General features: G+C 41.4%; 1 protein-coding gene across 2 annotated transcripts in view; it reads right to left on the bottom strand.

The window, feature by feature from the left end:
- FBN1 (fibrillin 1) overlaps positions 1 to 26,207 on the bottom strand; it is a 264,999-nt gene that overhangs the window by 38,047 nt on the left and 200,745 nt on the right. For both annotated transcript variants that reach the window (XM_067471401.1, XM_067471402.1), the window contains 7 exons: positions 21,913 to 22,071; positions 16,049 to 16,120; positions 13,350 to 13,475; positions 9,246 to 9,368; positions 3,622 to 3,747; positions 3,324 to 3,440; positions 1,177 to 1,305 (listed from right to left, as the gene is read on the bottom strand). In XM_067471401.1, the coding sequence (XP_067327502.1) occupies positions 1,177 to 1,305; positions 3,324 to 3,440; positions 3,622 to 3,747; positions 9,246 to 9,368; positions 13,350 to 13,475; positions 16,049 to 16,120; positions 21,913 to 22,071 (852 nt within the window). The remainder of the gene's footprint in view (positions 1 to 1,176; positions 1,306 to 3,323; positions 3,441 to 3,621; positions 3,748 to 9,245; positions 9,369 to 13,349; positions 13,476 to 16,048; positions 16,121 to 21,912; positions 22,072 to 26,207) is intronic.

The raw sequence follows: 26,207 nt of genomic DNA, 5'->3' as shown, positions 1-26,207 counted from the left end.
CAAGAGATAGTTCATATAGTATTTTATGTAGTATTTTAAGGGTGCATCTTGCCATTGATGTATGTAGCATTTTAATGATTTAAATGATGTATATTGTGTCGTATTTCATAATATGGTTTTCATGTTTTTATTTGTTTGTCCTCTATGTGAAAAACCTATGATCTAAGCATTAGATAAACAATATCAGTCAAATCTGATTGGAAACAAATATAAATGGGCCGGGCTTTAGCACAGTGGGTTAAACCGCCAACTGCAGAAAATCTTGCTGATTGAAACAACAGTTCAAGCCTGGGTTGGGGTGAGCTCCCAACCATCCGCCCAGCTTCTGCTCACCTAGCAGTTCAAAAACAGTAATGTGAGCAGATAAACAGGTACCACTTTGGCGGGGAGGTAATAAAAGACGTCCATGTGGACATGCCAGCGATTCGATCGGGAGAACATCTACGGACAACAAAGCTCCTCGGCATGGAAGATGGAGCTGTGAGCAGAGCCTGTTGTCCATAGACAATACATCTCCAATTGTGTTGCCAGCATGTCTGTTTATCTGCATGGGGCGCCCTTTTACCTTCCCGCCGAGGTGGTACCTATTCATCTACTCGCATTGCATGCATTCGAACTGCTAGGTTGGCAGAAGCAGGGCTGACAATCAGGAGAATATGAATGGATTCCTGAATTAGTAAGATCAACAAATAGCCCACTTATACAGAAAATAGAAAATAATTAAATTCAGCAGATGCAACAGCACCTCCCATGGCCGGAGTCGAGCATAGCCTCCAAATGCCAGGGATGGAAAAAGATGGGAAGCCTTTACCTCTGTTTGTGTACTGTCTGTGTACTTAATTGTATAATGGCATTGAATGTTTGCCGTATATGTGTACTGTAATCCGCCATGAGTCCCCTTGGGGAGATAGAGAGGAAAATAAATAATGTATATTATTATAAATGACTTGGTTCTTTAAACAGGGAATGAACATGCACCTGATAAGGTTGTAGAAAAGATATACCAAGAATATCATTCATCTGACCCTTGAGATTTTGAAAAACATTTATGATTTCAGCAGGACATCTAGTCGATTCTTCACCTCTTTCACCATTATTCATGGGAACATTCTGAGTAAGCTGCTGTTTTCATAGAAAATAAACAGTGAAATTTTGTGATGAAGCCCTTGTACATACCAAGGCAGACTCTTCCATCTGGAGTCATTTCAAAACCTTCATTGCAGACACACAGGAACGATCCAATAGTGTTGTTGCACCTGCCATTCCTGCACAGATTCCCATTGCCAGTGGCACATTCATCGATATCTAAAAGGAGAAAGGGTTAAGAAAAGGGGGTAAGGGGTAAGGGGAGGGAAATAAAGAAAAGGAGAAATAAAAATAGTATTAATAAAGTGTCCAAAATATTATGAAAAAAATGTCCTTGCAAGAAGTAGTAATCAAAGGAATACTACAGTATAATATTATTATTGCAGGATACTTGGAGCGGCTACATCAGTTTGCTTTTGGCTGAGTCCTACTGGGAAGGACAAGACTGCATCCTCTCCTCTCCTGAGAAAACTAAGTTGTTATTTGTCATTACTATCTATTTACAAGATGTTTCCAACTTATGGCAAACCTATTTTGGGATTTTCTTAGCAAAATTTGTTCAAAAAAGGTTTGTCTTTGCCTTCCTTTGAGGCTGAGAAAGTCACTTGCCCATGGTGACCCAGTGGGTTTCCAAAACCCCCCCACTGGAATGATTGAATCAGTGTTGCCTCCGAAAAATCCTGCAAATTTATTGGGAAGACAAGAAGAGAAGAAGAGGGGAAACGAAGGAAAGGCAAAAGAGAAGGAAGGATGAAAAGGAAGGAGAAAGGAAAAGGGGAAGGAAGAAGGGGAGGAAGAGAAGGATGGAAGGAAGGAAAGGATAAAGGAAAGAGAAGGAAGGAAAGACAAAAGGAAAGGTAGGGAAAGGGGAGAGAGAGCAGGAAGGAAGGATGAAAGGGTGGAAGGATAGAAGGAGAAACAGGGAGGTAAGGAGGAAGGGAAGAGAGGAGGAAAGACAAAAGGGATGGATGGATGGATGGAAGGAAGGAAGGAAGGAAGGAAGGAAGGAGGAAGGAAAGAGAAAAAAAAGGAAAAACAAAAGGGAAGGAGGGAAGGAAAAGGAAGAGAGGGAAGGAAGGAGGGATGAAAGGGTGTAAGGATGGAAGGAGAAAGAGGGAGGTAAGGAGGAAGGAAAGACAAAAGGAAAGACAAAAGGGATGGATGGATGGATGGATGGAAGGAAGGAAGGAAGGAAGGAAGGAAGGAAGGAGGAAGGAAGGAAAAAGAGAAAAAGGAAAGACAAAAGGGAAGGAAGGAAGGAAAAGATAGAGAGGGAAGGAAGGAGGGACGAAAGGGTGTAAGGATGGAAGGAGAAAGAGGGAGGTAAGGAGGAAGGAAAGAGAGAAGGAAGGAAAGATAAAAGGGATGGATGGATGGAAGGAAGGGAAGGAGAAAGGGAAGAAGGAAAGAAAGAGAAGGAAGAAAAAAATAAAAGGAAGGAATGGAAGGAGAAAGAGGGAGAGAGGGAAGGTGGGAGGAAAGGGAAGGAAGGAAAGACAAAAGGGAAGGAGGAATGAAGGGGAAGGAGGAAGGAAAAAGAGAAAGAAGAAAGGGAGAAAAAGAAGGATGGAAGGAAAGTAGGAAAGGATAAAGGAAAGGGATAAGAAAAGAAAGACAAAAGGGAAGGAAGGAGAAAGGGAGAGAGAGAAAGAAGGAAGGAAAGAAGGAAGGAGAAAGGGAGGGAAGGAGGAAGGAAAGAGAGAAAGATGGAAGGATAGGATGGCGTGAGAAAGGAGGGCCTGAAAAAATAGCCCAAAGGGCCTGGATTTACTCATAACTGTTTTACAACCTACTACTTAAGCCAGGCAGACTTTTTGGGGTCTTTTGGCAACTCTTTGTCTTGATGTGCCCTGCAACTCAGGCCCGTTTTAAACTGCCATATAAAATCCAGATTATCTGCTTTGAATTGGATTATATAGCAGTGTGGACTCATATATCCCAGTTCAAAGCAGATAATCTGGGATCAGATCCTGGGATATAGGGCAGTGTAGAAGAGGTCTCAGAGTGTGCAGCTTTCACCCTTTCCCAGTCCCTTGGCCAGCAACACATCAGAGACTCTTAATCTAGGTAAATTTTGGTAAATTGTGGGGTTATATTTGGTCATCATAGCACACAGGAGTATATCATTAGTACTTCTGCTGCAGTCACACCCTTTCTGAGTAGTCCAATGAGTACTATAGTTGCACAGTATAAAAAACAACAAGACTTTGAGGCACACTAATGAAGGATTTCCTTACCTATACAGTCGTTATTGTGAGAAAGGATGAATCCTGTATGGCAGCGGCAGTTGAAAGAACCGACTGTATTCCTACATGTGCCATTTCCACATGGTTCTCGGTCACATTCATTAATATCTATGGACAGATTAATACAGTTTAGAAAATTTCATATTATAAGCCACGAGAAACACAACTCGACTAATGTACGTATGTCAAACAAAATACTTGGTAATAGAATTTGCACCTAAATGCCCAGATGCCAGCCTTATATTGTCCTAAACAGAAACCATGAGTAAGGTGACGTTTCCATACATACCTACACACATGGTTTGGTCTTCATTGGTTTTGAATCCAGTGTGGCAACGGCAGGTATATCCTCCCTCGCGATCTATACAGTCACCATGGCTACAAAGGTTGGGTATCTCTTGACACTCATTGCGATCTGAAAATAACACACATTTTGGAAGTTACCATTTGACTTTTTTGAGGCTGTTGTTGTTTTTTCCAGCCAAGGGCTAGAAGTGGAATCAAGCCATTAAAAGTTTAGATTGCTCCTAAACTTGGCGTTTACTGGGTTGTTGTAGGTTTTTCCGGGCTATATGGCCATGTTCTGGAGGCAATTTTTCTCCTGACGTTTCGCCTGCATCTATGGCAAGCATCCTCAGAGGTAGTGAAGTCAGACCTCACTACCTCTGAGGATGCTTGCCATAGATGCAGGCGAAACGTCAGGAGAAAAATTGCCTCCAGAACATGGCCATATAGCCCGGAAAAACCTACAACAACCCATGGATTCCGGCCATGAAAGCCTTCGACAATACATTGGCATTTACTGTCATCATACCTTGACAAACCATCTCATTAGTTCTTCCCAGACAATTGCTAGGCTCAAGAAAATTAATCTATACCTTTGATCTTGCTACTAATTTCAAACACAATTATTGAGGATCCATCTCAACCAGTATTTTCTTTTTTTTTAATTATTGCCATCTGGCAGATGGTACAGGGTGACAAAGACAAGGACAAAGGCTGAGAGATAGTTTTTATCCTAGAGCTGTGGCTATGCTGAACTCCATGTTTTTGCATTGATGTGGCTGTGCAGTGGTGGTTGAGGTGTGGAGGGATAAGTGTGTTGTTTTGTAGTGTGTGCTGGGGAAGGTATTTAATTGCGTTGTGCAATAGTCGTAAACAAACAAAAAAACAAATAAATAAAAACCTACATAACTTATCTTGGGGGCTGCCTGTATATGTGTGTAATGCACCATGTTTTTGTTTCTGACTGGCACAACCTGGGGATCACAACCAGACACAGTGAAGACATCTGCTCTTGTACTATGCTACTCTGCTGCTGAGTATGCATGCCCGGTGTGGAACACATCTCACCACGCTAAAACAAGGATGTGGCTCTTAATGAGACATGCCACATTATCACGGGGTGTCTGCGCCCTACAAAACTGGAGAAATTACACTGCTTAGCCGGTATTGCACCACCTGACATCCACCAGGAAGTAGCAACCAATAGTGAAAGGACCAAGGCAGTGACATCTCCAGCCCATCCCTTGTTTGGGTATCAGCCAGCACGTCAACGACTTAAATCAAGAAATAGTTTTCTAAGATCTACAGAGGCACTTGCTGGAACACCTCAGCAAGTGAGAGTCCAAAAGTGGCAGGCTCAAACCCAGAACCTCAATCAATGGCTGATACCAAATGAGAGACTCCCCCTTGGGTACACAGAAGACTGGGTGACTTGGAAGGCGCTGAACAGACTGCGCTCTGGCACCACAAGATGCAGAGCCAATCTTAAGAAATGCGGCTACAAAGTTGAATCCTTGACATGCGAGTGTGGAGAAGAGCAAACTACAGACCACCTGCTGCAATGCAACCTGAGCCCTGCCACATGCACAGTGGAGGACCTCCTTGCGGCAACACCAGAGGCACTCCAAGTGGCCAGATACTGCTCAAAGGACATTTAACCAACTACCAAGCTTGCAAACTTTGTGTTTTGTCTGTCTGTTTGTTTGTTTTGTTAAAAATGTAATACAAATGTCTGGTTGCTCCTGACACAATAAATAAACCATGTTTTTGTGCACCAGCATCATATGTTCAACTCTACCTCCTGAATGCAGATGTTCCATATTAGACAAAAAATGTTGTAGCTGCCCAACTACCCCTGTAAAGGAAGGATTTCAGCCACTGATTGCAGTTCTAAATGGCCAAGAAGGGCAAGAGACAGCTGAACAAACCCTATGCCAGCTGGCGCCATCATGAATCCAAATCTCTTCCAGTTTAGGGAGTGTTAGAAATTACTTTGGATTACTATCACCGTGGCCAAATTTTATGCCAGGATTATGGCTGCATTACTAGGCTGGATGAGGTCTGGATTTGGCATAAGTCTATTCTTCTCTCTGTTTTTGGCTCTGATGTGAGCCAGCTTGGTGCTTCCTTTGGGAGATAGCAATTTTAGCTGATTTCTGAGATCAAACAGCAGAAAAGAGTTCAAATGGCAAAATATACTTTTGTCTAATTCAAACCACCTGCAGCCAATGCATTTTGGAGTTAAGAATAATAAGATTGCACTGATTAGCTAGTTTATCTTCTACAAAGGAAACAAAAGGTACCATATATTATTATTATTATTATTATTATTATTATTATTATTACTACTTTACTGACACAAAAACACAGTATGATAATAATAATATATTATTGTTGTTGTTATTATTATTGTTTGTTTATACCTCACTTTATCTCTCCTGAAGGAGACTCAAAGTGGCTTACAATTCAAAGGAAAACCACACAATTTAAAATATACCAGTACACAAAAACATGAAACAAATATGCAAATATGAAACAAATATACGAACATTAAATGATTTTTCAGGCCGTGCACCATGTTTGGGGACATTATTGTTGTTGTTTGGAATTGGTTTCGCCTTATTATGGTGGGTCTTTTATCTCTTGCCGATGGTTAATATTTTCTAGGTTTGTTTTAACTGTTTTGGAGCACCCAAATCAGGGGAAAGGGGCAAACCTTGGAGTTGTAGTTTGCATTTTGGGAAGAGAAAGAGTTGCAAAACTAGAATTTGCAGGATTGTGTAGAATTGAGCACTGACAAGAAAAGCAATGTCAAAGTGCAAGTCAGAGTCCTAGGAGTTGTAGTTTGCACTTTGAGTCAGAGCAGGCGAAATAGTTGCAAAACTAGAACTCCCAAGGTTGCACAGAATTGAGCCACGGCCAGTCAAGCGATGCCAAATTGCAATGCAGAGTACTGCATGTTGTAGTTTGCACTTTGGAGCAAAATAATTGCAAAACTAGAATTCCCAGGGTTGCATAGGCCACTAAACTTCCTCAACTCCACGGTATTGGCGGATGGCGATGAATTTGTAATTCACTCTGACGAACTGACTTTTTTGGAATTTGTATGAATTGTATTTTAATGTATTTTATATTGATGATGCATATTGTTTTATTTTATTGTATTGAACCCTATATTGTTAGCCGGCCTGAGTCCCTCCTCGGAGGTCGAGAAGACCAGGTTATAAAAACTCTAAATAAATAAATAATAAATAAACAAATAGCAAAGTTTTTCCAAAACTTAAAAGTTGTGGCAGGGAAGTCCCTGTTTGCTCCGTTGTCGTCTTTGTCGTATGTTTTGTCCCTACAAGCGAATTCCTTTTGCAGTTGAACCAGTTCCTCCTTGGTTGTGTCAAAACACATCCATCGGGCACTATGTATGTATATTTATTGTATATATATTGCATTTATGAATGGATATGTATTCCATATATATTGCATTTATGTATGTATATTTATTGTATAGATATTGCATTTATGTATGTATATTTATTGTGTGTATATATAGCATTTATGTATGTATATTTATTGTATATATATTGAATTTATGTATGTATATTATGTGTGTATATATTGCATTTATGTATATATACTTATTGTGTGTGTGTGTGTGTGTATATATATAGCATTTATGTATGTATATTATGTGTGTATATATTGCATTTATGTATGTATATTTATTGTATATATATTGCATTTATGTATGTATATTTCTGTGAGTACACTTATTTACATTTAAAGTAGAAGGCATTGGAACTGGTAACACATTAATTTCAACATACTCAAAGCGATCTGCATTAATTTGAGAATTTGAGATATAGAAGAACTCTATTAAGGTATTACAAGGAAAAAACACCTCAACCTGAAGCAAAAGTATGGCAGGGGAAGGATTTATGTGTTCACAAGCAATTAAACATCTTTCTTTTAATGTGTGACTTAAAATTACATGCTTATCACATTGTTAACATTACACTTTCTGTTTTCTTCCTACAAAACCCCAAGCAAAATTCAGGGAAATCGTCTTGGTGCCAACATACATTAAGGCATTGTTGCTCATATCTGCCTCTACCCTGGATCTTCCTGTTTGGTTGAATGAAGGACCTTCAAACACAATTCTGTTGACAACATGCAAAGTCACTGCTTGTACCCAAACAAAACAAGCCTTTCATTCTCAGAGAGGACTTTCACATCTGCATCTACACCCTTTTCCCGTGAGGACTTCACAGAACAATGGGAACCTGTGCTGTAGGAAAAAGAAGCTCTGCAGAAAACTCAAATCGGCACAACAGAAAATGCCTGGAATACATGGCTACGTTACACAGAAAAATGTGTTCATATGTCTTTGTTACTATGGATGTTTCATGCAAATTTTAATTAAATTAGTAGTATTTTTGATGAGATGAAAAAGAACCTTGCAATAGTTTTAACAACTGCTCTTCAGAGAATCATTGAGTTGGAAGAGACCTTGAAGATGCCTTTTGCAAAGATGTAGCTTCCGCCCTGTCCCGTCTTCCAGGAGCTTGGTTTGCATTGCCCCTTAGTTGCATGAATAGCATCCTTTTGCATTTTCTCCAGGGTTGCTACAGTCTCAGCAGCACCCTGAAAGTTAACCATTAACAGGGGCTTAAAGCCAGCCTGCAAAGCCCTTTGCTGTTATTGGCTTAACAAAGTATCTCTTTGGTCCAGAGACCGCCCTTTTTCCTGGGGATGAGATCTCCATTTTGGAGAAGCTCTCCTGCCTTCTTCAGTTTAGAAAAAGCCTCAGATGTGCTGGTGGTCAAGCTAGGAAGCTCGGACAAGCCATCGTGAGTACGGTTACCCTCTTGCCTTAGAAACTGGTGCTGAGCTCAGATAGGGGAAGACCTGTTCTTTCTAAAGATAGCAGCTCAGCGCTGGGGCAGAGAATATCTCAGGATTTCTCTGCCATTGGGAGAGGCTCTATTACTTCATCCCCAAACTAACCTTGAGCTTAGATAGGGAAAGACCTGCTCTTTCTAAAAGATAGCAGCTCAGGGTTAGGGTAAAAGATCCCAGGATTTTTCTACCATTGGGGAAAGTTAACTCAGCAGCTGAAGGAAAAAGGAAGGAAAGAACATCTACATGATTTCACAAGTTGACTATTTGTGTTTGTAACTTCAACAAGCTGTGCCAAGTCTGCCAAGGACTTTGAGAAATAAATATTGTGTTTGATGTTCAAATCTGGACTGGCCTTAGTTGCTGGGAATCCTAAGCTTCTAAGTAAGGCACTTGCAGTTCACCCGGATAAAGAGAGAAGCGCATCTTAGTTTTAACTTTATAGTGTCTGGGTGTGATGGCACACGCCCAGAAATGAATGAAGAACTTTCTGTCTGTGAGAGCTGTTCAGAAGTGGAACTCTCTGCCCTGGGGTATGGTGGAGGCTTCTTCTTCGGAGGCTTTTAAACAAGCTGGATGGCCATCTGTTGGAGGGTGCTTTGACTGCAATTTTCCTGTTTCTTGGCAGAATGGGGTTGGACTGGATGGTCCACAAGGTCTCTTCCAATTCTATGGGTCTATAATTCTATGAGTGCAACTATAACCATTGCAGCACAAGAATTTAAAACTACTTACCAACACATCGGCCCACAGGGGTGAAGCGATAACCAGGTTTGCAATCACAGCGGTAGCTTCCTGGTGTGTTGATGCAATCTGCATTTTGTTGACATATGTGCCCGTTTTGGCATTCATCAATATCTGTTGAAAAACAAACAAGAATGAACTGGGAGAAAGAGACAATGCCCATTCCTGAGCGATGCCTTCAATTAAATTTATGATTGGCATATAGGTCGGGTGAGAGTATACATTTCTGCTGTACTCCTTTCCCAATCTTGAACCAGTCAGTTGTTCTGTGGTTTGTTCTTACTGTTGCTATTTGGTTATTATACAGATTCCTCAGGAGACAGACAAGGTCAAAAATTGGTAAACATGAATATAAAATACGAGCATTCGCTGATGATGTTTTAGAAATAATGGAGGACCCGTGTAAAAATATACAAAAATGGATGCAGATGATAAAAGAATTTGGTGGTAGCAGGACTCAAGATTAATATGACCAAAACAAAAATACTAACTAAGAATGTAGAGAAGAAGAAACAAGATATGATCAAAGAATTAACAGGTCTGGAAATAGTAAAAAAAAATAAAAATCTAGGAGTATGGATTATGACAAAGAATGGACAATTATTCAAAAATAATTACGAAATGACTTGGAAAAAATACAAAAGGATTTACAAAACTGGAGCCATCTGAAACTATCACTATTGGGACGTATTTATCTAATTAAGATGAATATACTACCAAAATCAATGTTCTAATTTCAAAATTTGCCAATTATTAGAAGTCAAGCGGTCTTTGCAAAATGGAAGAAATATTAAAATTTATATGGATAGGGAAGCGACCAAGAATAAAAAGTGAGAATTTATTTTTTTTCTGCTCTCCTTTTTCTATATTTCTCTACTTCCCTTTTCTTTCCTATATTGCTATTGTTCTCACTCTTTTGCTGGATTGTGGCGCAGCTGGCTGAGTGTCAGCTGCATTAAGATCACTCTGACCAAAAGGTCATGAGTTCGAAGCCAGCCCGGGTTGGAGTGGGTTTCCAACCAATTGTATAGCCTGTTGTCGACCTTTGCAACCCGAAAGACAGTTGCATCTGTCAAGTAGGAAAATTAGGTACAACCTTAAAGTGTGGGGAGGCTAAATTAACTGATTTATGAGGCCATAAAAAAGACTCCAGCAAAGCATTCCAGCGGGGAAGCATGCGTGTCATCAGCGTCGCAGATGGACGATGAAAGCGACAGCTTCCCTGGCGCCCAGAAAAAGTTAAATAGCCTCTGTGTATGTCTGTATATGTTTGTATGTTCAAAATTGGCATTGAATGTTTGCCATATATGTGTACACTGTAATCCGCCCTGAGTCCCCTGCAGGGTGAGAAGGGCGGAATATAAAAGCTGTAAATAAATAATAATAAATAAGATGAATATACTACCAAAATTAATGTTTCTATTTCAAAATTTGCCAATTATTAGAAGTCAAGCGGTCTTTGCAAAAATGGAAGAAAGAAATATTAAAATTTATATGGATAGGGAAGCGACCAAGAATAAAATATGATAATTTAATTTTTTTTCTTCTGCTCCTTTTTTTCTATATTTCTCTTCTTCCCTTTTCTTTCCTATATTGCTGTTGTTCTCACTCTTTCGCTGGATTGTTAGTGTTAAACTTTAATAAAAATCTTTTCCAAAAAAAAGGAGACAGACAAAGTGACTTAAATGCAGAGCAAGGCAAATCTATCCGACAATGATTTACAAAACTCAAATCCATGTTTAATTGGCCCAAGGTTAGCAAATGTACCTGGTTTAAATTCAGAAACATCATTTCCCCTGCTTCCCCTCCCTCTATTAGTCGCTAATTAACATTACTTTTCTTTGACCTAGTTTTCTTTCCTGCCGACTGGTTAGCACAGCTTACGACTGAGCCGTACTTTTCCATTCAAAACGCTAGCCCACAGTAATGCATTTGAATAAAAATCCTTCTCCGTTTATTAGACAAGAGGCACACCCATTTAAAAGGGCTGCGCAAAATTCCTGCAAGCAAAGAACGAAGCACTTGCTTCGATGATGGTAAGAGGATAAGCCTTTTGCAAGTGCGCTGCTAGCCAAGCAATGGCTGCAGAAAGGTCGTAAGCTGTTTTAGTTTACAATAAGTTGACCGACATCAACAGTACAAGCTTGTTATATTTGCTACTGCAAGACTTTTCAGATGTTTTGTGGTATCTATGGCAGTGCATTTCCTGATGTTTTTGCAGCTGAATTCCTATACCTGAACAAGAAGGAAAAACTACCAACGTTATGACTTACTCTTTTGCAACTTCTCTGTCTGGAATAGTACTGGCAACAACAGAAGCTGAGAGTACTAAATGATTCCGGGGATACTGTGCTAATGTTGGATGTGTCCTGTTTTTTCTGTCTCAGAAAAGCACCCACCATCACTGGGTTGTTTTAGGTTTTTCGGGCTATATGGCCATGTTCTAGAAGCATTCTCTCCTGACGTTTCGCCTGCATCTATGGCAGGCATCTTCAGAGATTGTGAGGTCTCACTCTAGGAAAATTGGGTTTGTATATTGAGATTACTGTTTATACTTTCAACCCATAAGAAATATACCTGTATGCTGAATACATGAAGTTTGTAAGTAAATCAGCTATGTTACTTTTAATGAAGACTACTTATTTTTGGTCTCTTGAAAGCATGATATAAAACCAATCTATTTTATGGGAGAGTAGATGTTTTGGGGGCAACTGAAATAATACTTCTGAAGATCTCCTAAATATATATTATATTATATTATATTATATTATATTATATTATATTATATTTTGCTATATATATAATGTCAGACTACACAGAGAAGCCATTGAAATCCACAAGCATGTGGACAATTTCAACAGAAAGGAGGAAACCATGAAAATGAACAAAATCTGGCTACCAGTATTACAAAACTCTAAAATTAAAACAGCAAAACAACAGAGGGGAAACAATCAGGGACATCTAATCACCTCTCAACAAAAGATTGCTCCAGGCATTGCCAGCTATCAAATGCTAATCAAGGTGGCCAGTTGAAACATTCACACCTAGCTCCAGCAGACAAGAGTTCCTTGTCCCACCCTGGTCTTTCCACAAATATATAAACCCAATTTTCCTAGCTCCAACAGACTTCACTACCTCTGAGGATGCTTGCCATAGATGCAGGTGAAACGTCAGGAGAGAATGCCTCCAGAACATGGCCATATAGCCCGAAAAAACCTACAACAACCCAGTGATTCCAGCCATGAAAGTCTTTGACAATACATCTGCTATATATTTTATGCATTGGCATATCTTTGTTCCTAACTGTTCATAGAAATCACCAGGTATATCAGTCTGACAACTGAGAAGCCTCACATGAATACTAGTGGATATTTACCATTAAGGAGAATATTTACTCACAACCTCTGAGGATGCTTGCCATAGATGCAGGCGAAACGCCAGGAGAGAATGCTTCTAGAACATGGTCATATAGCTCAAAAAACTTACAATGACCCAGTGATTCCAGCCATGAAAGCCTTTGACAATACATTACCCACCAGCACTGTTTACTTTCATCTATAACAGGCATGGGCAAACTTGGGCCCTCCAGGTTTTGGACTTCAACTGCCACCATTCCGAACAGCCTCAGGCCCCTTCTTTTTTCCCCTGAGGCTCTTTGGAATGATGGGAATTGAAGTCCAAAATACCTGGAGAGCCCAACTTTGCCTATGCCTGATCTATAACAATAATAAGCAGCAGCATGTGAAATTGCACATAGGCACTACCGACAAAGCTTAGAGATAACTGGGATAATGATGCAAGTGGCCTTTTCTATGAAGGCAGCATGTTTGCTGGTTGTTGGGAATACTAAGAGGCATGGTGGACCAGGTGCTGGTCAACCACAACTATCTCTTAAGGTACAGATGCATAAACCTTGTGCTTCCCGCTTTTGGACTGTTTCTGTCATGACCACTCATGCCATGCAACAATCAGCCCTGACATAGAGCACATGGCTGTTGGTTGGCCAAAAGGGAGGACAGGAAGCTGCAACGACATATGAACCGGGCATAACTCCAGTTTTTATCCATCCCTAAATGGAAAAGAAAACCCCCTCACCTTCACAGATCAGTAATTTGTCATTGTAGAAGAATCCCGCTGGACATTCACACCGGAAACTGCCCACCAGGTTGATACAGACGCCATTCTCACACACGCCGGGGATCTCGCGGCATTCATCAATGTCTGCATTCGTAAAACAAGAAAGGTAGAGAGATCTGAAGCAGAGACTCGCCAAACAAAAGAAAAATAAACAAAAACAATGAAAGACAATGCAAACTTTACAAAAACATTTACTCCTTGAAAATGTTGTACACTCTATATCATGTACTTGGGCCTTTGTGGCACAGCAGGTTAAACCGCTGAACAGCTGAACTTGCTGACCAAAAGGTCGGCAGTTCAAATCCGGGGAGCAGGGTGAGCTCCCACTATTAGGCCTAGCTTCTGCCAACCTACAATGTTGTACACTCTATACCAGTGGTTCTCAACCTGGGGGTCGGGACCCCTGAAGGGGTCATGCGGGAGTGTCAGAGGGGTCACTAAAGACCACCAGAAAACACAGTATTTTCTCTTGGTCATGGGGGTTGTATGTGGGAAATTTGACCCAATTCTGTCATTGGTGGGGTTCAGAATGCGCTTTGATTGTAGATGAACTATAAATCCCAGTAACTACAACTCCCAAAATATCAAGAACTATTTTCCCCAAACTCCACCAGTGTTCACATTTGGGCATATTGAGTATTCGTGCCAAGTTTGGTCCAGATCCATCATTGTTTGAGTGCATAGCACTCTCTGGGTATAGGCGAACTACAACTCCAAAACTCAAGATCAATGCCCACCAAACCCTTCCAGTATTTTCTGTTGGTCATGGGAGTTCTGTGTGCCAAGTTTGGCCCAATTCAATCACTGGTGGAGTTCAGAATGTTCTTTGATTGCAGGTGAACTATAAATCCCAGCAACTACAACTCCCAAATGACAAAATCAACCCCCAAACCCACCAGTATTCCAATTTGAGCGTTCGGGTATTTGTGCCAAATTTGGTCCAGTGAATGAGAAATCATCCTGCATATCAGATATTTATATTATGATTCATAACAGTAGCAAAATGACAGTTATGACGTAGGAAGGAAAATAATTTTATGGTTGGGGGTCACCACAACATGCAGAATTGTGTTAAGGGGTCACAGCATGAGGAAGGTTGAGAACCACTGCTCTATACCATGTACTTGGGCCTTTGTGGCACAGCAGATTAAACCGCTGAGCAGCTGAACCTGCTGGCCAAAAGGTCAGCAGTTCAAATCCAGGGAGTGGGGTGAGCTCCCATTGTTAGGCCTAGCTTCTGCCAACTTACAATGTTGTACACTCTATACCATGCACTTGGGCCCTTGTGGCACAGCAGATTAAACTGCTGAGCAGCTGAACTTGCTGACCAAAAGGTGGGCAGTTCAAATCCGGGGAGCAGGGTGAGCTCCCACTGTTAGGCCTAGCTTCTGCCAACTTACAATGTTGTACACTCTATACCATGTACTTGGGTGCAATAGGTTAAACCGCTGAGCTGCTGAACTTGCTGACCAAAAGGTCGGCAGTTCAAATCCGGGGAGCGGGGTGAGCTCCCACTGTTAGGCCTAGCTTCTACCAACCTACAATGTTGTACACTCTATACCATGTACTTGGGCCCTTGTGGCGCAGCAAGTTTAACCACTGAGCAGCTGAACTGGCTGACCAAAAGATCGGCAGTTCAAATCTGGGGAGCAGGGTGAGCTCCCACTGTTAAGCCTAGCTTCTGCCAACCTAAATGTTGTACACTCTATTCCTTTTACCTGGGCCCTTGTGGTGCAGCAAGTTAAACCGCTGAGCAGCTGAACTTGCTGAAAAAAAGGTTGGAAGTTCAAATACAGGGAGTGGCTTGAGCTTCCGCTGTTAGGCCTAGCTTCTCCCAACCTAGCAGTTCCAAAACATGCAAATGTGAGTAGATCAATAGGTACCGCTTTGGTGGGAAGGTAACGGTGCTCCATGCAGTCATGATATTTGGGGTGTCTATGGACAACTCCGGCTCTTCAGCTTAGAAATTGAGATGAACACTACCCCTCAGAGTCGGACACGACTAGACTTAATGTCAGGGTAAACCTTTACCTTACCCTATGCTATTCTAGTTTGCTCTTCGTGTGAATCAAAACAAAAAAAAAGGGAAGAAGGGGATTCCATCTAAGAATATATTTGGCTCCTTCTTGGATTCCTCAGGTTTTTGTTTCCTCCTTTGAGTTTAAGATTTGGAAATCTTGGCCACGAAACATCAGCATCGTTGTCCTTTGTGTGAATAACATTCAGGCTGAAACCTTTCCTTGCACACAAACAAAAAGGATCAACAACCCTTTCCATTCAATACCCAGAGGAACGAGTGTGAAATGTCAGATAACAATCTTTGTTTTGGTAAGAAGGAAAGGCTCCCAGTTCCCTTCCAATCCATTGCTGGTTGGCAGTGATCCCAGAAGCTTTCCATCCTCTGGTACCTATGGTCTACGAACGGAAATTTAATTGCAATGTCCACTGAATTTTATATTTCCTCCATCCGCAACAGAGGCGATCCCAGCCGCCAGCTCAGAGGGCCCAGGAAAAGGAACTAAACAGAGACACAGAGGTTGAGTTCTCTGCACTGTTTAGTCTTCAAAAACTCCTGGGAAAAGTCAAGCAGCAATTCCTTTTCAACTAAAATATATTTTATGGAATTATACAATATTTCCCAAAGAATTTTAACTTACCAACAGGTAACCCTGTGTAAATGTCTATGAAGAAACCAGGTCTTTGACTTCCACATAGGGTTGAAAATTCATCTGAAATCAATTCGAAATGAATAAATAAAACATTGCAAACACATTACAAGATCAATTTAATTAAGTCATAGTTTGATTATAAAGGAAGATGACTGAGTGATTTAAAATCACAATTTTAAAATCACTTTTAAATAATAATAATATTATACGAAAGCTGACTGGCACAACCTGGGGATCACAACTAGACACAGTGAAGACATCTGCCCTTGCGCTTTGCTACCTGTTGCTGAATACGCATGCTCAGTGTGGAACACATCTCACCATGTTAAAACAGTGGATGTGGTTCTTAATGAGACATGACGCATTGTCACAGATTGCCTATGCCCTACACCACTGGAGAAATTATACTCTTTAGCTGGTGTTGCACCACCTGACACCCGTCGGGAAGTAGCAGTCAATAATGAAAGGACCAAGGCAGTGACATCTCCAGCCCATCCGCTGTTTGGATATCAGCCAGCACACCAACTCCTTAAATCAGGAAATAGCTTTCTAAGATCTACAGAGATACCTGCAGGAACATCTCAGCAAGCGAGAGTCCAAAAGTGGCAGGCTCAAACCCGGAAACTCAATCTATGGCTGAGACCAAATGAAAGACCCCCTCCTGGGCACACAGAAGACTGGGCAACTTGGAAGGTACTGAACAGGTTGCACTCTGGCATCACAAGATGCAGAGCGAACCTTACGAAATCGGGCCACAAAGTGGAGTCCATGACATACGAGTGCAGAGGAGAGCAATCCACAAACCACTTAGGTCCAGACTATTTGACAAACCGCATCTCCCTCTACAGACCAACTCGGACCCTGCGGTCATCGGAGGAGGTCCTCCTCTCAGTTCCACCCCCGTCCCAAGCACGGCTGGTGGGAACGAGAGAAAGGGCCTTCTCCGTGGCTGCCCCCCACCTCTGGAACTCCCTAAGGAGTTAAAGATGGCCCCCTCCCTTCCCACTGAAGACATGCCTTTGCTTACTGGCTTACAAGGTGGAAGAATAGTAGTTGGTAATACTACCAGTATACCTCTGATTAAAAGTTGCCATCTGTATCCATGCCCTGCTCACCCCACCAGCTCAATAGAGATCTTGAGCAATGATTAATCGATTTGCCCCAAAGCAATGGGAAATTATTGTTCCATTTGATGTTTGATGTTATAACAGGGTGTGCTTTTTATTTAATTTTAGTTTGTTAAGTTATAATTCATATTTATATGTTGGGTTGTATAAATTGTGTTAGTATGGATGTATTGTTGTATTTGGGCATTGAATGTTTGCCTTTTATGTTTGGAATCCGCCCTGAGTCCCTTTGGAGAGATAGAGCGGAATATAAATAAATAAAAATTATAATAATTACAATTAGTTTGTTAAGTTATAATTCGTATTTATATGTTGGGTTGTATACATTTTGTTAATATGGATGTATTGTTGTATTTGGGCATTGAATGTTTGCCTTTTATGTTTGGAGTCTGCCCTCAGTCCCTTTGGAGAGATAGAGTGGAATATAAATAAAGTATTATTATTATTATTATTATTATTATTATTATTATTATTATTTGAAACACAATGAGATGAGTCCACAGCAGACACTCTGTTGGCTGTTGAATTGGATCACACATCGGACACTTCCCAAGTGTCTAGGACTGTGTGATGTATCGGGGAATAATGCGTGCAGATCCCAGTCAGGTGGCCTTCTGCAGCTGGCAATCTTGTCAGTGCCAATTGTGTTTAAGTGCAGGCCAAGGTCTTTAGGCACTGCACCCAGTGTGCCAATCACCACTGGGACCACCTTGACTGGCTTGTGCCAGAGTCTATTATTATTATTATTATTATTATTATTATTATTATTATTATTCTACAATGCGGCCTGAGCCCTTCTACATGTACAGTGGAGGACTTTCTCACAGCGACACCAGAGGCACTCCAAGTGGCCAGCTTCTGGTCAAAGGAAATTTAGCATAACACCAAGTTTTTAACTTTGTTTTTGTTTTTAAATACATTGTAACTGTATCCTCAATTTGCTTCTGACACAATAAATAAATAAGTGCAACATTTTACAGTTTGCATCATCTGTTGTTGTCTGATCTTTAATTAGAAGAGCAGAATAAAATGCTTCTAACAAACCATTAATTGGGGTTGTTGTAGGTTTTGTGGGCTATATGGCCATGTTCTAGAAGCATTCTCTCTTGGGATTTCGCCTGCATCTATGGCAAGCATCAGAGGTCACAACCTCTGAGGATGCTTGCTATAGATGCAGGCGAAACGTCAGAAAAGAATGCTTCTAGAACATGGCCTTATAGCCCGAAAAACCTACAAAAACCCAGTGATTCCAGCCATGAAAGCCATTAACTCCCAAACGTTTTAGCCACTGAAGACCAGGTTTTTCTCAAAGCTTTCAAAGGAGATTCCATCTGAACATGAGGAAGAACTTCCTGACTGTGAGAGCCGTTCAGTAGTGGAACTCTCTGCCCCGGAGTGTGGTGGAGGCTCCTTCTTTGGAAGCTTTTAAACAGAGGCTGGATGGCCATCTGTCAGGGGTGCTTTGAATGCAATATCCCTGCTTCTTGGCAGGGGGTTGGACTGGATGGCCCATGAGGTCTCTTCCAACTCTTTGATTCTATGATTCTATGAAACTAGGCAAACATGTGACTTAAGTTTGTATCTTGGATTTACTGACAGCTTTATAAGGAAGACATCAACTGGTGCCCACAAATTGTGTGATATGAATGTATGTTTACATTAACAGCTAGATCAATCAATTATACAACAAAAGTTTTTGTAAATCATCTCTGGGCGAAATTAAAGATATTAGTTTAGTTTCAGATGATGGCCTAATGGAAAACAGGGCAACATCTGTATGTTCAGCTGCTGGATATTTCCATGACTGAAAACAAGCCATTAGGAGATATAATCACAACCAGTTTGATACATCTGGAAGAAAAGGAGAACAGCTGAAGAAGAGCCAAAAGCGATCTGCTGCTCTAATTCAAGTGATGTTCTGTTAAGGAGATTTTGGCTGCAGGAGAACTTTTGCGTTCCAGCATTGTGTTCGGAATCAAGTCCTAGCATGGATAATTCAGTCTCCTAGTTTCATGTGTAAAATGGAAACAATAGAGGTCTATATCTCTAAAGGTTTCTCTAATGAACATCTGTGATTAGATATAATAAAATGAGATTAACACCCTTGTCAAGGGAAGTGAATAAAATCCGTAGTGATAGGTTTTCGGTGAGCATTTGTATGGCTTTTCTGCTTTCTTGAGATACCTTTCCACCACACCTGACTTCAACACACAATGTATCACACCTTTGGCGGAGTTTCAAGGTAGGAAAAGTAGATGGATGAGGCAAAAGAATGGTTCACCTCAAGGCAACGTTCTTGCACCGACCTTGTTTAACATCTTTACTAAGGATCAGCCACAGTCACCACTCACAAAGAGCTTTATATATGTATCACTATGATACTTCATCTTGTTGATGGGAAGCTTCCCATCGGAGTGGAAATCATCTGTCAGACGGTTGGCAAGATATTTAACCTCAGCAGACTGAAAGCCAAAACCAAAGTTACAACAACATCTGTTATAGAACTCCAGTATGCTGATGACAATGTCGTCTGTGCACATTCAGAAGAAGACCCTACAAGCCACTCTATACACCTTCGCAGAAGCATACGAGAAGCTTGGCCTGTCATTGAACATCGAGACAACCAAAATGCTCTTCCCTCAGTCACCGGCCAATCCCTCTGCAATGCCAGAAATACAGCTTAATGGTGTAACATTAGAAAATGTTGACCATTTCCGCTACCTTGGCAGTCACCTGCGTTTGATGGTCCCTATGTAGACTTGCCCACAGCTGCATGGTACACGGTAGACTCCATAGGGACCACCAAATGCAGTGCCCAAACACGAATCAAGGAACATGAAAGGCACTGCAGACTACTTCAACCAGAGAAGTCAGCCATAGTAGAGCACCTAATGAACCAACCTGGTCACAGCATATTATTTGAGAACACAGAAATGCTGGACCACTCTCACAACCACCATGTCAGGCTACACAGAAAAGCCATTGAAATCCATAAGCATTTGGACAATTTCAACAGAAAGGGGAAAACAATAAAAATGAACAAAATCTGGCTACCAGTACTAAAAAACTCTAAAATAGCAACAGCACAACAACAGAGAGGAAGCAGGCAGGGACATATAATTACCTCTCAACAAAAGTTTGCCCCAGGCACAGTCAGGCCACTGTATGCTAATCAAGGTGGTCAGTTGAAACATTCACACCTAGCTCCACCAGAGAAGAGTCCTTTGTCCCACCCTGGTCATTCCGCAGATATATAAACCCTTTTTCCTAGTTCCAACAGACCTCACTACCTCTGAGGATGCTTGCCATAGATGCAGGTGAAACGTCAGGAGAGAATGCCTCTAGACCATGGCCATATAGCCCGAAAAAACCTACAACAACCCAATAAGGTTGAACACTGTGAAAGCCACCCATTGCATGGCTATCAGCCTCCTCTCAGTAGACTCAAATCAAGGAAAAGCTTCATGAGAACCCCCACTCCTCTTAATGTTCCTTCACCAACAGCAAGAGTATCCCTCTGGGCAGCTAAACCAGGAAATCCCACGAGGGTCTTCCTCCAGAAGCAAACCAAAAATGGGCAACTTGGAAGTCCCTGAACAGACTCAGAAGTGGAGTGGGCAGATCAAAAGACAACCTGGAAAAATGGCACGACCTAGAAGAATCCCACACCTTGTGCGATTGTGGAGCAGAACAGACAACTCTGCATCTGTATGCTTGTCCACTGTGCCCTGCCTCATGTACAGAGGTGGAATTGTTTAAACCTACAGACAATGTGGTTGCTGCTGTCATTTTGGTCTAAAATTATTTAACAGCTCCCTCTATTTTATCAGTTTTATACTTATTTATGCAATGCTTTTGACATGAAAGAAATAAATAACACCTTTGGTCTCTCCTTTGTTGCATAAAGTCCCATACAGTCTTCCATTCGTCTCCAGCAAAGTATATGTCACAATAGATAAAATATATGGATATGCTACTTTTGCCTCCTCCTTGTCCTTTTCGGAATGATATTTTAGCATCACAGGAATGTTATGTGTAGTTGGGGTCACACCAAACATTTGATGATATTTGGAACTGAAAACAGCGATGGTTCCTTCATTGGAATATACCTTGCTACAACCTGGGGATCTGCTTGCTTTGCAGCCACATTCAACAGACAAGCTTTTAAATAAGACATGCACCACCAACAATAGCTCACTGCAAAGAAAAGATTTAGGGCTTTTCCTCCCATGCTGCAAATCTGGTGAAAAATCCCTTTTCAGAACAGTTTTTATACTTTCGAAAATCTCCTACTGAGGCCTATGATGTCCATTCTCAAGTAAATAAAAGAACAGCTGCAGAGGAAAGGCTTTCTTTGAGATCTGAGCAGTCAAGGAAACACAAAATTCCCAAGGTGTATCTGTGGTGATTTCAATAATCATCACCACCTCATTCACATTTTTCCAAAGTGCGCAATGTCAAATGACTTCTATGTATGGTAGCGAAAGCGGGGCAGTGGAGAATATGGCTTGAACAGATGTTGACATTCTTTTGTCCCATCTTCACTTTGGCAAGCATTTCCCTCCCTCCTGGAGTTCTTAATGTTTGGGATTTGCCAGAAAATGTGTGCATGCCACAGTCAAAAAGCCCTCTGAATCAGCTGAGCAATGCAAAAGTCCTGTGCCACATTGATATACAGTCTGGTCTAACAGCTGGAGTCTGTTCCCTTGAACAAAAAATACATACCGGTGCTTGGGATTGGACACTGTTCACAAGGTCTGTTCCAGGCTCGTCCAATGTTGTAGGAACAGCAGCACATTTTTTTGGTCATGTTAAAGAGCAGCTCTCCATCACAGGTTTGATTGTCAGCATAAAAGTTTCGGTAGCACAGACTCCTTCTCATATCTGTAACAGGGAAATAGGAATTATTAACACCTTCGAGTAATGCCTGTCCGAACCTATCCGAACCTATCCGAACTTATCTCTCCTTATGAACCATCTAGGACTTTAAGATGGTCTGGGGAGGCCCTGCTCTCAATCCTGCCTTCCTCGCAGATGTATTTGGCGGGGACGAGAAACAGGGTCTTCTCAGTGGTAGCCCTTCAGCTATGGATTGCCCTCCCCAGGGATATAAGATCGGCTCCTTCTCTTCTAACATTCCGCAAAATGATTAAGATCTGGCTCTTTGAGCAAGCTTTTCTATGTATAATTAGACATAAACAAATATATGGGATGACTGACGATGCAACTGAGCAACTATTTTAGTAAGGAGTTGCCGAGGATCTTGTTTTTACAGATATAATTGCTTTTTATATTCCGTTTTTATAATTGTTTTAACTGTATTTTGATATTTGTTATGGCATCAAATCGCTGCCGATGGTAAACCACAAATGCAGCAAACAAACAAATAAATAATGCACATGTAATAATAATAATAATAATAATAATAATAATAATAATTTTATTTATACCCTGCCACCATCTCCCCGAAGGGCCTCAGGGCGGCTTACACGTGCCAAACTCAAGGCTTGTGGGCCAAATCCAGCCCTCCATGGCATTTTATGTGGCCCTCCAGATGCTGGACAACAACTCCTATATTTCTCATCATTTTGCATCAGGACTAGAGCTGATGGGAGTGGGGATGGGTTGGGCTTTAGCACAGCGGGTTAAGCCACCAGCTGCAGAAAAGCTTGCCAATTAAAAGGTCGATAGTTCAAGCCCAGGTTGGTGTGAGCTTCCAACCATCAGCCCAACTTCTGTTCACCTAGCAGTTTTAAAACAGTAATGTGAGTAGATAAATAGATCCCATTTTGGTGGGGAGGTAATAAAATTGGTCGACAGTTGGGGTGAGCTTCCAACCATCAGCCCAGCAGTTCGAAAACAGTAACGTGAGTAGATAAATAGATTCCATTTTGGTGAGAAGGTAATAAAAGGCACCCATGTGGACATGCCAGCGATTCAATCAGGAGAGTGTCTAAAGACAACAAAGCTCTGCAGTGTGGAAGACGGCACGACAGCACCCCTCCCCGTAGCCGGAGAAAAGCACCTCCTCCAGATACTGGAGATGGGAAAAGATGGGAAGCCTTTACCTCTATTTATGTACTCTCTGTCTTTGTTAATTGTGTAACAGCATTGAATGTTTGCTGTTTATGTGTACTGTAATCCTGTGTCATTAGTTGGGAGCCCCTCCCTCCAACACCAACTGCTGTTCTGGGCCAGAGTGAAGAGCGAGGGGACCAGGAGGACAGTTCCATCTTGTCTCCTATGCTATGCTAATAATTAATATAATACAATATATATTCATATAATATTTATAATGTAATATAATATAATACTAGTACTTATAATTATATTTTATATTACATGTAATATTACTAATAATATTACAATATAATGGTATAGTACAATATAGTAATATTTAACACTGATATTGTACTATGCTAATAAATATAATATAATATTATATATTAATATATTATAATATATATAATATAATACATTTAATATAATGTATGTGACAGACTTTGTATTTCTAGGTGCAAAGATTACTGCAGATGCAGACTGTGGCCAGGAAATCAGAAGACGCTTCCTTCTTGGGAGGAGAGCAATGTCCAGTCTCGATGAAATAGTCAAGAGTAGAGACATCAGACTGGCAACAAAGATCCATTGCCTAGTTAAAGCCATGGTATTCCCTGTAGTAACCTACGGATGTGAGAGCTGGACCTTAGGGAAGGCCGAGCGAAGGAAGAGAGATGCTTTTGAGCTGTGGTGTTGGAGGAAAGTGCTGAGAGTGCCTTGGACTGCGAGAAGATCCAACCAGTCCATCCTCCAGGAAATAAAGCCCGACTGCTCACTGGAGGGAAGGATACTAGAGACAAAGTTGAAGTACTTTGGCCACATCATGAGGAGACAGCAAAGCCTAGAGAAGACAATGATGCTGGGGAAAGTAGAAGGCAAAAGGAAGAGGGGCCGACCAAGGGCAAGATGGATGGATGGCATCCTTGAAGTGACTGGACTGACCTTGAAGGAGCTGGGGGTGGTGACGGCCAACAGGGAGCTCTGGCGTGGGCTGGTCCATGAGGTCACGAAGAGTCGGAGACGACTGAACGAATGAACAACAACAATGTATATATATATATCTTATAAGCCGCTCTGAGTCCCCATGCATGAAAGCTTCCCTTAGAAATGCTCCATGGACTGGAGCGCAACTGAGATTTCCCTTTAAAAATATGAAGCCACCAAATGTCTGAGCATCACTGTGCCTTTAAATGATGAAACGCACTCGCTCCATGTTTTATTCATAAGCCACTTGTTTCATGCTTCATTCTTTAGGGGCTGTTGGAATCCAATGCTCTCATGTTACAACACGGGCAACTATTGTGGCGCGATGTCATCCTCGATGGAAAACTGTTTGGCAGCGTGGTCCAAAGCCCAAGGACTGCCACTCAGTCTCGTAATTACGAAATCCAGAACATACTCATCAACAGCCTCAAAACCTTGGCAGACAACACACAGGCTAACCTCAACTAGCCACAGGTTCTCACTTAAAATTCTTGCTCAAGCTGTGATTTCATATCCTTCTGGTGAAATAGTGGAATATGATACCCGGTGCCTTTGGCATAATTTTGCTTGGAGATGGGAGGACATTTGGAACCTCGACAGCAATTCAGCACAATGGGATTAAATTATTTGCCCGAAAACTGAAGGCAAAGCCTGTAATATTCCATTAATGGTGAGAATGAAACATTAATAAGTAGCTTTGCTCCTGAAATAATGAGTTCAAATATGTTATTGGGGGAAGCTTTAGGTGCTCTTACTGAAGCTTTAGGTACTCTTACTGCCTTTTACAGGGAAAAATAGATTGGGGAATATAAGAGAAGCCTCTCCACAGAATCATAACACATCCGGGCATCCCCTGGACAACAAAACAGGAGCTTTTTTGTTGAATTCCAGGGCCAGAGAAGCAGAGGGTGAAAACAGAAGAACGGCCTGCCTCAGGGGAATGTGCTCACTCCATCAATGTTTAACATTTACACAAATGATCAGTCAATGCCAGAAGAGACAGAGAGTTTAATCTATGCTGATGATCATGCCATCACCACTCAAGCAGAGAGCTTTGAAATGGTTGAACAGAAGCTCTCCGAAGCTTTAGGTGCTCTTACTGCCTATTACAGGGAAAACCAGATTAGGGGATATAAGATAAACCTCTCCACAGAATCATAACATCTGGGAATCCCCTGGACAACAAAACAGGAGCTTTTTTGTTGAATTCCAGGGCCAGAGAAGCAGAGGGTGAAAACAGAAAAACGGCTTGTCTCAGAGGAGTGTGCTCACTCCAGCAATGTTTAACATTTACACAAATGATCAGTCAATGCCAGAAGAGACAGTTTCATCTATGCTGATGATCGTGCCATCACCACTCAAGCAGAGAGCTTTGAAATGATTGAACAGAAGCTCTCTGAAGCTTTAGGTACTCTTACTGCCTATTACAGAGAAAACCAGCTGATTTCTAATCCATCTAAAATGCAGACATGTGCTTTTCATCTTCAAAACAGACAAGCATCTCAAGCTCTGAGGATTACCTGGGAAGGAATCCCACTGGAGCACTGCAGCACACCCAATATACCTGGGAGTTATTCTGGACCGTACTCTGACTTATAAGAAACACTGCTTGTATACCAAGCAAAACGTGGGTGCTAGAAATAACATGCACAATGGAGGACCTTCTTATTGCAACACCAGAGGCACTCCAAGTGTCTGGTCAAAGAACATTTAACATAATGTCCTTTGCAGCCCGAAAGACAGTTGAATTTGTCAAGTAGGAAATTTAGGTACCACTTATGTGGGGAGGCTAATTTAACGAATTTACGAGGCCATAAAAATCTCCAGCAAGCATGTGGGGAATGAGGAAGTGCTTCATTGGTGTCGCGGATGGACGGTAAAGCGACAGCTCCCCTAGTGGCCAGAATACCCTCATGAAAAAGTTGGAATGCTAAATAGCCTCTGAGTGTCTGTCTATATATATTGTGTGTCTATGGCAT

Source organism: Anolis sagrei, chromosome 9, assembly GCF_037176765.1.
Source record: "Anolis sagrei isolate rAnoSag1 chromosome 9, rAnoSag1.mat, whole genome shotgun sequence".
NCBI classification, from domain to species: Eukaryota; Metazoa; Chordata; class Lepidosauria; order Squamata; family Dactyloidae; genus Anolis; species Anolis sagrei.
The sequence above is the reverse complement of the archived record's forward strand: the minus strand, read 5'-3'. Positions and strand labels throughout refer to the sequence as shown.